Raw genomic sequence first — 13,944 nt, 5'->3', positions numbered from 1 at the left:
CTCCCTCTCAGCCCCTCGTTTTGGTGGCAGCGCCTCGTTTTTGGCTTGTTTACTCGGTGACCTGCAGCCTGAGCGCTTTTTTTTCAGCCTCGGGGAAGCAGGAAGGCGAGGAGGCTGCAGGCCTCGGGGCAGGCAGGTGACCGACACAAGCCTCATCTTGCAACCGAGGCGGGCTCGGCTTCCTTTCGCAACCGTGACTTTTATTTCATGTATTATTTTATTATTTGATTTTCACGCCGCCGGTGCCCGCAGCCCACCTTCCTCCCCTACCCCACCCGCCCCCGGCCGCCCTCCTCTCCCCTCGCCCGCCCTTCCCAACATGGCGGCGCGGCCGCCCCCTCCTCCCTCAGCGCGGCCGCCGCGAGGGGCCTCCCCCGGGGGGCGAGGGGGCGGCGGCGCTGTCAGCCGGGCGGGGCGGGACCGGGGCTCGGCAGCGCCGTGCGGGAGGAGCGGGCACGGGGCTGGGCCGGGCCGGGCTGGGCTGGGCTGGGCGGGGAGGCGCGGCCCGGCCCGGCGCCGCGCACACTGACAGGCGCTCGGCCAGCAGACGGCGGCCGCGCCGGGGCGCGGAGTCCGCGGGGCCGGCCGGGTGCTCGGTGTCGCCTCGGCAGCAGGGGCGGGGGGGGGGGCGCGGCGCTGGAAAGCCCCGGCCGCCCCCACACCTGTGCCCCGCGGGGGCGGCCAGTGGGTGTCGCCGCCGCCGCCGCCGATCACCTGGGATCCCCGCCCCGTGGCGCCTCCGCCTCCCGAGCTCGCCGCGCCGGGGAAGCCGAGCGCGCTGCGGGCTGGGCGGCAGGGCCGGGGCCCGCGGGCGAGGCCGGGGCCGGGGCCGCGGCGCCGCTGGGGCTCGCCCCCTCCCGGCAGCAGGAGCGAGGCGGGCAGGAGGGCGGTGGCCTCGGAGCGGCGGCAGGATGAACGCCAATGTCACCTACGCCAGTCGCAAGCGGCGGAAACCTGTGCAGAAAATGTAAGCGGCGCTCGGCGGGCTGGGAAGGACGGCACGGGGGGGACGGGGAAGCGGCTTCCCTGCCTCGTCCCGCACGGGGCTGCCCGGGGGCGGCTGCCCGCCGGCTGCGCGGCCCTGCCCGCGCCGCTCAGCACGGGGAAGGAGAGGGAAGGTGGCCGCCGAGCCGAGCCGAGCCGTGCCCGCCCCACGCCGCGTCCCGGGGCCGCTGATCTCGTTTCATTTCGCTTGGTTAAAAGCGGGTCGCCCCCCGCGACCGGGCGGGCGGGCGGAGGCAGCAGCCGGGTGCGCGGCCGCCCCGGCTCGGCAGGCACCTGAGGTGACAGCGCCGGGCGCTCGGCCCCTTCCCGGAGCTGGCCCGGCCTCGCTGCCGCACCGCAGCGCTCACAGCCCGCCGCCGGCACCCCTGCGGGTCCCGTGTAAGGTGGAAAGAGGCCAGGAGAAAGAAGTCTGGCCGCGGTTTTTATTTTTAAGCTTCGGGGGGTGGGGGGCCGGCTCGCTACCTGGGCAGTGGCACGTTGTGCACCTGCCGCAGGGCCGGGCGCTGCGCTGGCCGGCGGTGTGCAGGACACGGGAGATGTTGAACTTGCGCTTGCGACTGGAAGCCGAGTACCTATAGGTCGTAAAAAGTAGTAAAGGCGAACTGCTGGGCTGCAGGGAAAATCACCTAAGCGCGATACAAAGCTCAGAAAATGCCCTCTGTATTGTGGAGGAGAGCTCCTGTGGAAGGTAACTGCCGAAACTCCAAAAGCGTTAAAAAGAAGGACAAATATTTCATGAAACTCTCATGTAAATGGTATGGTTTTAGACTTAGAGCAGACAACCGTCTCAGGGGGAGGGGAATTAACTGGGGTGCTTGCGCCTTTACGGTTGGAGCTGTTAGAATGAGTACATACGCATACCCAGATTCTCGGTCTACAAATTAGCACAAGAAGTCTAAACGTGGCTTTTTTTTTTAAAGCCCTTGCTGGAAGGTACAGTCATAATGCGAACAGCAGTGTTTGCTTTTCTTTCTTTTGATCACTCATTTCCAAACAGAGGTGCTGAATTAGACTTGCTCTACAGATCTGGATTTCAAGAGCAAAATTAGTGTTGTTTTTTCATGAAGAAGTAAAAAGGCACTGGTAGTGTTTGTCAACTATTAGTTGCTGAAGGCAAATAATTCTTGAGTTCTGATTGCGAAAGGGTGAGGTGTTCTGCCTTTTTGGTAAGATCGGTTAATGTCTGGCTTACTATTAAATTCTTAGGCTGGATTAGAGGATGTGAAACTTTTTTTTTTTTTCTTGCGTTACTATAGTAGCTATGTAAATCATCTTTCTGCATAGATGTTCTCTTTATATAATTTGGCCGTGCTTGTCTTATTAGTTGAACTTGAAGGCTCTTTTATTACTAATGGGAATCACGTCTCTGTTGAGGAATTTCTCCCTCTAAAGCCAAAGGGAGAAGTAAGTGTTTCCTCTTAAAATAAAGGTATTAATATTGAAGTTGTATGCTCACCTGTCTGTAGAATAGGAGGCATTACTATTAACATATCTTGTTTGGGTTACCAGAAATTATCTGTATGCAAGATGAATTTATTTGGCATGCATCGCTTTTTCTTCTGCTAACAGCTGTGCTTCTTGGTTCCTTGTGCTGTTAGACCAACCTTACGTATCACTGCTGGTGGGTCAGAGAGCTCTGATTTCTCATGTCCCCTACTACAGAATGTACCTTTGGGCCAAAAACCACAGGGAGAGGCTGTAAGCTCTTGTAACTGACTGGAGGGAAGGAGGGGAGAAAAGTCCCAATGCTGTTTCCTTGCGCTGTGGTTTGATGCTGCTGTGATCCAAGTCTCTTTGAACTTGATATTTTGTGTCCCCAGCAGAATTCAGAGCTCTTCCAAAAGAGTTGCAAAATTAAAGAAGTGATGTATTGCTGGGAGTAGTACCATTTATAATGATTACTTCTGTAGATAGCTTTTTAAAACATTTAATTTGCCATGTATATACCTTTGAAAGGATCCTGATGATTGTTAACCTGCAACAATAGGCAGCTAGAATTGGAAGAAGCTGTTCATACAATGCCTTACTGTGCTGAGGGAAAAATGGAAGGAGAAGAAATACGTCTTGCTCCTGGTGCAAATAACTCATTAAAGCCATGATGATAACTCAGAACCGATTTAGGAAGCTTCCCCTGCAACCACCCTGTCTTTATGTGCCTTGAGAAGACTGAACTTGGCAGGGAGCTGCCCGACAGTGCCAAGCGTTGAAAAGCGCCTTTTGGATTCAGCAGGGAGCTACAGTACTGCGGCTGGAAAAGAAAAGCAATAATGGCAACTGCTCCTGCACTTCATCTTGTTATCTTGTCATCTTAAGAAAGGGGAAAAAAAAAAAAAGGCGCCTAGTAAACAATCTGCATTCCAGTAAAATGTAATGTGCTGCAGAAACCACTCGCTGGGAGCCTCCCGTCGGAGCCGGGCGGGTCCCCCTGGTGGCCGCAGCCCGTGGCGGTGCTGCGTGCCCGGGGGCTTGGCGGGCAGGGCATGGTCCCTGCATTTTCCTTTTTTTTTTTTTTTTTTCTTTTTTTTTTTTTTTTTTTGAAGGTCTTGTATTCCTTTTCTCAAGTGATTGGTAGCTGAATCGCTGACTTTACGTGCTAAGAGGATAAAATGCAAAGTTTTATTGAGGTGGGGTTTACTGGAGATAGATCCTAACATTATCTGAAAGACGTTATATTACTAATCGCTCCACCTTGTAGTTCTTCTATTCCTATATTTTTCTGCCTCTATCTAGCTGTGATTTGCTGTTTTTTTTTTTTTTTTTTTTTTTTTTTTTGTTCAGTATTTGGATAGGAGCTGTTTTTCGTAACTGAATGAATGTAATAGACAAGGAATGGGGTGGGGGGATCTAAATGTTTCATACTGTGCAGACACAAAGTGTAATAGCATGTTTCTTGAAAAAGCAGACTAAATAAGAAATGATACGCTTTTGTTCTGAGTTAGTTTAAAAGTATTCATGATACTAAATATTCCAGAGGAAAATGTTTGACTGGTTGGTCCTTAATTAAGACTACAAATTAAGACACAATACTGTCTGAAAGCAGTGCAGAGATACTTTTAATTTAAAAAAAAAAAAAAAAAAAAAGAAAAGAAAAGAAAATGTTTATGTTTTCTTTCAAGACAAACAAATGAGAAGTGCTAGAACAAGCCTTCAAAATGCAACTTCGTCAGTAAAGAAAAACAATCATTAAAAGATTGCTTTGTTTAATGCAGTATCATATATACAACAGTTTACACCTTTCATTTGAAAGGCAGACATTAAAGCTGTTTGCCATAAGTAGAATAAACTTAGAAATGATAACCCTGCCAGTCTTGGTTTACCTGTATGTTACATGTAGACTGCTACTTGAAAGTGACTCTTTCTAAGGTTTGGTTGGTGTGGGTTTTTTTCTTTGATTTTTTTGGTGGTGGTGGTTTCTTTGTTTGTATTTGTTGTCTCTTTTTTTGGCAATGCTTCTTGCAGAAGTATACTTTTTGGAAAGAAAATCTGCCACAAATGAATGTAGTCAAACGTAGATACTGTGGCCAGCAGCAAAGAGCATGCTTTTTTGTTTGTTTGTTTGTTACCTTTCTGAATAGGCTTGGCTTGTGATCTGAAACAGTATCACAGTATGTTAGAACTGAGCAAGAAACTTTCCCTCCTGGCTGGTGTTTGGCTGTCTCCGTTGCTCTGTTGGGGTCATTCCGACACCAAGACAACCTGAGCAAACTGCGACTGGTCCTTCAGGACAAACAGTTGTACAGCATCCGATAAGCAGCGCACCACTGGTTGGAGTGCGGTGTGTGTTTATTTTATTTATTTATTTATTTATTTATTTTAAAAAAACAACCTTATCCCTTCAGCTGCCTAAACCTTTGCTGGCTTCATTGCCTGCTGAAGGAAGCGTTGGAAAGTGTATCTTGCCCTTTCAGGATAGGTTAACAACAGCTTTTGATCAAAGAGGTTGATATTTTGTCTTCTATCTGTTGCTTCTAAAGGAATCACCTGAATGTTCATTAATGGTAAATTTGGTTTGGGAAATGAGCACACATGCATAGGAATCTTTTTTCAGTTGTTAAAGTAAACAGAGAATATGGGGGGAGGTCACCTATGTAGCACATGCTTGGTGGTAACTGGTGTGTTTCATATACCTGAGCTACAGTTAGTTGAGTAACATACAGAAGAAAAACATGTTATTTCATGAAATTTTAAAGATGAGATGAAAAATACATACAGCTGAAAAGATTAAATCCATCGGTTAGGTGACATGCATATTCTCTTTCATGCTGTTTTTTTTCTAAGTGATAAAGCCATTCTGATGAACTTCTTAATTAGTTTTTAAACATAATTATCTGTTTCTTGAATGCTGTTCTTGCACATCATTTTATTTCCTGTGTTCATTTCACACTTTGGGCTTGTGAACAAGGTATCATGCTTTTCAGTGCTTCTTTTTTTTTTTTTTTTTTTTTTTTTAAGAATTCTTTGTTGAACAAAAATCTGTCTTGTTTTCACTTTTTCAAAGGACTGCGTCAATTTTCCTTTAAAAATACAACTTAGCATATAAATACTGAGATTTATTTTGGCCTCTTAATAAGAAGACTCAGATACACGTGCACTTTTTAAGAACATAGTGTTATTAATGTCTGAGTACACACACATGGTAAGCATTTGTAATTAAAACTTCTGTTTAAGTTGTTTGTAGTAAACCTGAAAATAGTAGTCAACTAATGTTATGATGGCAAATCTCTTCTAATGTTAGAACTAGAATTAGCTGTCCTTGCTTGTTTTGCAGCTGTTGGGTGATAAGGACTCAGTTCAGTTAAGAGATACTGAGTGCACAGAGACCTCTGGCCTCTGATTGATTAGAGAATTCAAATTTCCTGTAAGGTAAAAGGTTAAGAACCAAACAGTCAGCTTAAAATCTGTTCCCTTCTTTAGTCTTTTTTTTTTTTCCTTTATAAATAAAATGTGCGTGGATTTAATCTTGACGTAGCATTCCATTTTCCTTGAAGATAACTTTCTGCAATGCAGCTTGGGCTGCCCGTAACATCGAGGGTTTATGTAAGTGAATGGAAAATGGTTCAAGTCACTATTTATTCCCCCTTCATTTACACCCTAATTTCTTTTGTCCCTGAAGATACTTGTTCCATTTATATCATGGATTTTAGTTGGGTCATAAAGGATAAAATTAGTAAAAATCAGTATTTCCTTTGGAAGGAGAGGATAGATGGTAAGATTTATATTGCAAATACCGGATGTTCAGAAATGAATGCTATGGTTAGGAAATCCGTATGCTTTGGACTACTTAGAAGTATGAAAGAAAAATTACTTGAAAGTAAAGCAAAAACAATTAGATCCCACAGTTTGACAAGGTAACTGCACAGTTTCATATAATTTCAACATAACTTGCCAAACTGCTCATAGAAGTTTTAAGCAAGGCAGGAGGACAGTAGTGAAAATAGGAAGGTAGTGTTTAGTGCTTTTTTTTGGAAAAAATGGCGTATGGTGAACTGTTTTCCTGGGGACCTTTGCTTTTTAGAAACATGTTTGGTTTGATAGTGGTGAGTTCTTCACTGGTTGTTAATCAGCTGTTATCTGCTAAAGGTATGGAATTCATTATTCTGTGCTTGTATTTATGGTTGTTTAATACATAAAAATATTTATGAAGCAATGTCGAATGTTGGTGGTGATGTTTGGTGTTCTTGAACTTTATTTTGTTAAGGTTATATTTAAGTTGTGTTATTCTTGTACAAGTGAATATCCTGCCAGAATAAGAGAATGTGAACAAAACTTTACTAAATTATTTTAAGATAGTATTTTATTTTATTTTATGTTAAGATGTAGTAGTAGAAGAATTTTAATTTATCCTCTTGATTCATCTCTTTTCCTGCATTTCCAATGCTCGTAGTATAGAGCTGTGCTACAACTGTGTCCTAGGCAGTGCTTAGTTTGTCGCAAGGTTAACTTAAGGAGTAAGTAGTTACTGCTAATGCATTTTATCCGTTCACTATCACTTTATGTTATGACACCTTCATGTTACCAGGCTACACATAAAAAACCATGCCCTTTAATGTACAGAAGGGCAGCTGCAGAGCCAGTGGCCAGGTAGCCAGGCGTAAGCGCAAGTTTTTGACAAGTGCATGTAAAAAGAATGGTTTGAATTTAAACTAAGAAGTGTAATTGAAACATAAAAGGAGGGGGAGAAAAAAGAACAACAAGCTAAGAAAATGAATGTCCACTCTATCACTATGCTTTTGACTGGAAGCACAAGATGAGATTATTTTTCAATATGGTTCACTTTCAGCAGCGGCAAAAATAACTGTTGGAGCTTTTATAGTTTATCATCTAAAAAGGGGTTTTAAAGACAAAAGTTGGAAGAAGACTAAACAAAATACTGAGGAAATTAACTGCTGAAGTCTTTATGTTCAGTATTTTCACGAATGATGCACCTTGCAGAGCCAACATCCCTATGAAAGCAGCCAAATCGTAAGAGATCAGTAATGGCTGCAGCTCTCAAATACAACTGTCATGTGGGAGAAGTGGGAATTTAATCACTCTTTAGTTAGAAAACAGTGTGATAAATGTTCTAAAATGTATTATGGCTCGCACAGATAAGTTAATTGGTTTTAGTGTTGGCTTGGAATGGCTAAATATAATTCAAGTGAGGAGGGCGCGTAATTCTGTTTTTAGACTACTGCATGTATGAAAAGGTATGAGTATTTGTATTCAGGTATCTGGAGTTGGAGCTCAGGGCAAATATGAATAGAAAACAACAGGTTTACAAGAAGTTTATTATTTACTTCATAACAGAAAGCTTTTCACATTGTACTATGTGAGCTACAAAGGCATGCCTTTTTCATGCCATACTCAAGTGGAATGCCATCAGCTAGGAGTTGATTTACAGGACAAGTTCAATAGTGGGAGCAAGAGAGATTTTACTTGCTGAGTGAGCTGTATCTCTTTTCTTGTGCAGTTTTGAATGCCTTGTTGTCTAGCAAGTTCCTAAGCCTTTTGTTGTGTTCACTTGACAATAACCTGTTCCAAACATTGATGAAGAATGAAGGACACCTGTGAAAAATTGCAGTTCAAGTCAAAACTAGCCTGTCAAATGATTTGTGCACAAATATTGATAGATATTAACTGAATTATTTTTAATACAAATGTTTGGAAGAACTGAAGTGACGTTTAAGTGAAACCATAGGAGGGTTTTAATAAATGCTAAATCTCTTAAGGTTTCAAATGGTCATTATGTGGTCAGATAGCTATCGCAGCTCTTACTGTTTCATTTAATAGTGGGTGTATTGGGGGGGAGTTAAATGATCTTAGATTAATTCTAATTTTTTTTCCGTGGGAAACAGAAGTCAGTTGGGAAAAACATTTTGCATGTTACAGTTTAAAAGGCTATTTGTAATGTGAGGTTTGGCAAATCCTTACCTTCATTTTGGGAAGGAACTTTTGTTTATATTTTGTTTGTTTCTCTGCCACAGAGTAAAGCCATCCCCAGCTGAAGGAGTCAAGTCCAATCCATCCAAGAGGCACAGGGATCGTCTGAATGCGGAGTTGGATCGCTTGGCTAGCCTTCTGCCTTTCCCTCAAGATGTTATCGCCAAATTGGATAAGTTGTCTGTGCTTAGGCTTAGCGTCAGTTACCTGAGAGCCAAAAGTTTTTTTGACGGTAAGGATTGTGAATTTATATGTTTTTGGACTGCTTGTAGAATTCTGTTCATACTGTAGGCTGATTTCAGCTGTTTAAGTACTTAAACTTGTTAAATTTATCTGTATTTTAAGGGAACATCCAGTTGCATGGATATGTGCAATGTAACTGTACAAAGTAAGCTTTCCAGTTTCTTGAAAACCAAATGTAACTACTTATATTTCACTTAAATCACAAGTCTTTCAAAGCTTTGCATTTGGAAATAATATCACCCTTTATGAGTCTTCCAGTCCTTTTTCTTAGACTTTCAAAGAGAAGAGATGAGATTTATTTTTTCCTCCTCTGAAAATAGCCTTCCTAAAGCCATTACAGTTCAATACATGTCGTATGAATTCCCATCAGCTGTATGCTTTGCTTAATGATGCATGAAAAACGCTTCATATAGGGTTTAAGACTTTAAATAGGTTAGGACTTCATATAGGTTAAAAGACTTATATAGGGTAACTGTTAGTACTCCTTATAGTTTATCATGAAGGTGACTTCTAAAGAAATAGAGGCAACGTCCTTCCTGTCTTCAAGCCCTGATTAAAGCAGCGTATGAGGCATTAAGATGACAGCTGAGGTTCTCCAACTGTGTGGGCAGGTATTCGCTGACCCCAGCCTGGGAGAAGGTAACACAGCAGCGCTCAGAGTAGTAATTAGGCCAGCAGAACGTGTCCTCCTGTACTGTGTCAGGGTGGCAAAGGAGTTCAACCCCTCTCCTTCATTACCTGAGTTGTTCTGTAGGGTGAAATGTGGTGGTTGGCTGCATGCCAGTCTCTGCAAAAGCAGAAATAGTCTGGTCCTTTACATTACTGGAATAAAGCAAAGAGCTGGTATTTAAATAAAACTGTACTCTTTTTTATCAATCAGAAGTTTTATGACACTATACTGAAGATAGAATTACATTCCTCAGCATCTGCAGCTGAACAGTCTCTCTTTACTCATTTATTTATTTTTTGACAGTTATTTGGACACGAAAATAACCTCTGTCCTTACCAGCTAAAAATTTAGTGGTATATGGACTCATCTAAATTTCTCATGCAGTGGAAGTGCTTGATTTTTGTTTTTATTTTGTTCAGACAACTTGTACTCGAAGGTTTTGGAATAAAGGGATTAGTGATATTATTTCTGTATAGGAAAAAAAAATCATGGCTTTACCTTTTTTTGTGATGTAAAAGGATGGAAAATCACTCTACACCAAAGTTTACATCAGTTGCTTGTTTCAAATTTGAAAATGAAGGTAGCTTTCAGCCATTCAGCAGCAGGGAAGTTGTATATCCATGTCAAGATGCAATTTAAATACCGTTGAAGCACACCTAAGCTGTGTTGCAACTCAGTAACAATGTCCTGTTCCAATGGTATCCACAACATACAGACACATGCAGCAACTATGTCTATAATATTGGACCACAGTTGTGGAATAGTGGTTATTGTGTCATAATGAATTAAGTAGCAGAGTTTTAATTTGCCTGATAGGAATTGTAAAGTATTTTTCAAACAATGAGTGAGTGTATTTACTGAGTGTATTACAACAGGATATTTTTCCTGTAATTTCTATAAAATAAAATAGCCTGCTATATGTGAAACATTGTTCAAAAAATAAAAATAACATCAAATTATTTAAGATAAAGCAAGAGTAACATTTACCTTCATAGAAGCTACGTGGTCTTTTTTTTTTTTCCTGGAAAGAGGCTTCTTGCTATTTTAGAGGTAGGACTACAAATCAGGTTAGTAATCAATATCAATCTGAAGGTGTTTAAGAGCTAATGTAGGTGATTAAAGATACATGTAAACAAGATAATGCAATCTAAGACTATGATAGATCCAATATTGCACACAGGAAAATAATTTTTACTATTTTAATGTACTTAAATAGCATGAAATCTATTTCAGTTGAAACTGACCCACCAAAGGACAGATAAGTGCTTTGAAGTACCTAATTAGTGAATAAATACCAATGGCAACAAAAATAAAGAACCCTACCACCCCAGGCTAGTTGGTTTTATGATCTGCCCATACAGTGCTTCTCACGGAACTGATTTTTGAAGGAATGTGTTCTGTAGTTAAATAATGAGGAAAGCCCTGTAGAACAAATCTGATAAACCCAAGAGTGATCATCGATTGTCACCTTGAGTGCCTGGCCTGAGCCAGCAGGTCCATGTTATTAACACAGCATGCTGAAGTAAAGGGAAACGCTAAATGAATAACAGGATGCAAATGGGGGGTGTGTAAATTCCTGCGGAAAGTAAAATATAAACGCGTAATCATATGATCTTGCTTGAAAGGAAACCCAAGTTTTTGCTGTAACAATAGATATTTTTTCAAAGAAAACACTTGCATTTTTCCAAGTTTAAATAATCCAGAGTGGATGTCTGTTCTCTGAAGGCGGAAGTCTGGGAGGGGCGGGGAAGAACTGTTTTATGAAAGACATCTCAAGAAGTCGTGTCCATTTAACTAAATGTGCCTCACTTAGATGTCTAGTTGTTCCTTTAAAAGCGAAGTATTAAAAAAAAAGTCTTCCCTCCCAAATCATTAAGATGGTACTGAATTTTCCCTGGAGTTAAAGACAGATGAGTTTTTACATAGTGTCAAGTTAGAAATGCAGTAGGCTTTAGCACACTTAACACACTCCAGATTCTAGGAAATTGTTGTATGTCTTTTTCTTTTCCATAACCTTTAAACATTTTCCTTTTCTCTGTTGGTAACTGATTATATTGTGTTGAGCACTTGCTTTTGATTGTTGTAGCTTGTTGTTGAAGTTCCCCAGTGGCTGCTGTTAAGCAATCCTGTATGGCTGTCCTTCAGCTACGCAAGTCCATGATGCCATAGCTGTCTGTGTGGTCAGGTTACTCAAGTCAGCACGGTGGCAGAAGGTTTTTTGAATCTGCATCAGGCACTCTGGCATGCTTTTGTATGCACAAAAATTGGAACGTGAAGTTCTGGAGTCAAGAAAGATGTTTCAGTAGTGGCTTAAAATAATGTCTCTGGAGTCTGCTTCAAGCCAGAGTTCTTGCATGGTCAGTCAAAGCTAAGAAATGATTTGAGGTAGTGTTGCTTTTCAGCTGTGCGCTGATACCTGCATGTACTGACATAGATCAGCAGTCCTCAAAGTCAAGCAGGTGAGTTTAAATCACCGCTGGAGTATTTGGTTTTTGTGTGTAAGATACTTTCTGAAAGTGGCTTAAGGCAAGCTTGTTATTTTTAAGAGACTGGGATAAATCAGGCAGGTGTCTGCTGATGGTAAAGAATAACTTGGTATGTTCTCCTTGTGTTATTTCACTCTGTTTTGATGTGAAGTGCCAATACATATGTGCATTCAGCAGTGAAAAGCATATAGAAGTAGGGTATGGGACAACAGTTCTTTGTGTGGATGCAGTTCAGCATCTGGAGCACAACTGGACGGTCATTTAAGCATAGCCTGTGTTCCCTGTGCATGCTAAAATGAAAGCCCTTTTGCCTCTAGCTCTGGTCCTTATGTGACAAATTGACAACTATTTAAATACCACAGCAAGAAAGAACACTTATGAGTCTTCTCAGGGTTTTGGTGAAGCAGTTAGATTAAAGGGATAAATGGGAATAAAAACATAATTAATATAACTTTTTTAACGTGTCCAGGCATGTTTTTTTTCTACAGTATACTGAGAATTGAGGAGAGGTTTGCAGAAACTGAAATGAAGTAGCTGTACTCTGTATGTGTACCAATAAGTTAGAAACAAAATTGAATGTGTTGCTTATTAATTATTCTTTTATCCATTTTGCTAAGAATTCCTGTGGTTTAAAGTATATATTTTTTTTCTCTTGCTTATTGGACAGTTCTGCAATTACAGAAGAAAGTTTCTGTTCAAAATTAGTTCAGAATTGGTTTCTCATGTTGTATGCAAGTGATTCTGGCAAGCACAGCAATAACAGAATAATTAAGAATTTTTTCCAGTAAGTTTGCATTGCCTAATTTTACTTTGTAATATAATTAACACGCATTCTTTGGCATAACATAGCTTAAATTTGCAATGCATCCATTGTCATCACGTAAAATATATTCTTTGATATAATGTGTTTTTCTTGTGATGCCTGCTGCTCTGTTGTACTGCATGTTCGAGAGAACAGACTGCATGAGGTTTCTGCTCTGAGGAGTGCAGCTTAGGATAAGATGTACAGTACAGATGGTAAAGACAGGTAAAATGGGAGACTCTGTTTATTCTGTCTCATTAAGAATGTTACAATATATCTACAAGCTAACAGATACAAATAAAATGTTTGTTTTGTGTTTTTTTTTTTTATCCAAATTTTAAATTTTGCTGTGAAGGAGAAACCTCTAATTACAAAACAACTGATTAAAGCTCAGCCTCCTAAGGCTAGTATAATACAGCCTGACTCACTTTTATTTCAGGTGATTGCATTTGCCTGGCTTGTTTGTTTAAAGCACCTTTCCTCATGTTTTTTCAAATGGGCAACTTCCTTCTCATGTTTGCCCTCTTTCCCTGCTCTTCCTCCTCTATGCTTAGACACTTGCCTCCCAAGCCAGGAGAAGCTAAAGCCCTCCAGGACAGCGGTACAGTCAGGCTGCAGTTACTGCTTGCAAGTGTTTATGTTGATGCCAGCAGCTTCTTGTGGGTTTGACTCCTCTTACTTAAATCATCATTGCATTAGGAGGCATTTTTGTACTTGCAAGGTGGAAAAATACCCCATAGTTTGAGTGTGGTTTTGGTGGAGTGCCATTTGATCTTGACGTGATGAAGTTAAACGGAGAATCCACGACATGTCTTGCTTCTAGCAGTTGCATCTTTCTGTTAAAATATTATTCAGATTTCAGTTTGCTTGGTTTCTGGCCTTAGAAGCTACATGCTTCTCTGTCTAATCAGATGGCTTTTCTGCATTCTGTATTTCTAACATAGGTATCAATTCATGTTTAAATTTTTGAATGAGCTGTTTTACATTCTGTTGGAGGTTTGGAGGAAAAACGGGAAAACTTCATATATTTCCTCTCATACTGTTTTCTACTGCATCCCATCCAGATTCATTACAGAATATGTACCTTGGAATAGTATGGGTATTGAAGTATCAGCCTGTCGTACCATTCAAGTTATGTCCTAATCCGTGCTGCCATACTTTTCTTTTTTTATTCACCCCTCCCCTTCCCAGCCCAGAGTCAGACTAAGCATTTGTGGCTTGTCTGCTACAGGCTATTTTAGCCTGTATTTTACATAACAGAACATAAGTAGGGATTTAGGCTTTGAAGTCCTAAATTCTGATCCTCACAAATGCTGATT

At 41.4% G+C, this 13,944-nt stretch overlaps 1 protein-coding gene across 1 annotated transcript in view; it reads left to right on the top strand.

Moving 5' to 3' along the window:
* The first annotated feature begins 483 nt into the window (after positions 1-483).
* Positions 484-13,944, top strand: part of AHR (aryl hydrocarbon receptor) — a 61,691-nt gene continuing 48,230 nt past the window's right edge. Inside the window, exons 1-2 of the mRNA XM_027450900.3 lie at positions 484-967; positions 8,469-8,656. Coding sequence (XP_027306701.2) covers positions 912-967; positions 8,469-8,656 — 244 coding nt within the window. The 5' untranslated portion in view covers positions 484-911. The remainder of the gene's footprint in view (positions 968-8,468; positions 8,657-13,944) is intronic.

The sequence above is a fragment of the Anas platyrhynchos genome, chromosome 2 (assembly GCF_047663525.1).
Source record: "Anas platyrhynchos isolate ZD024472 breed Pekin duck chromosome 2, IASCAAS_PekinDuck_T2T, whole genome shotgun sequence".
In the NCBI taxonomy this organism is placed as follows: Eukaryota; Metazoa; Chordata; class Aves; order Anseriformes; family Anatidae; genus Anas; species Anas platyrhynchos.
Note: the sequence above shows the minus strand (reverse complement) of the source record. Positions and strands in the feature narration are given on the sequence as shown.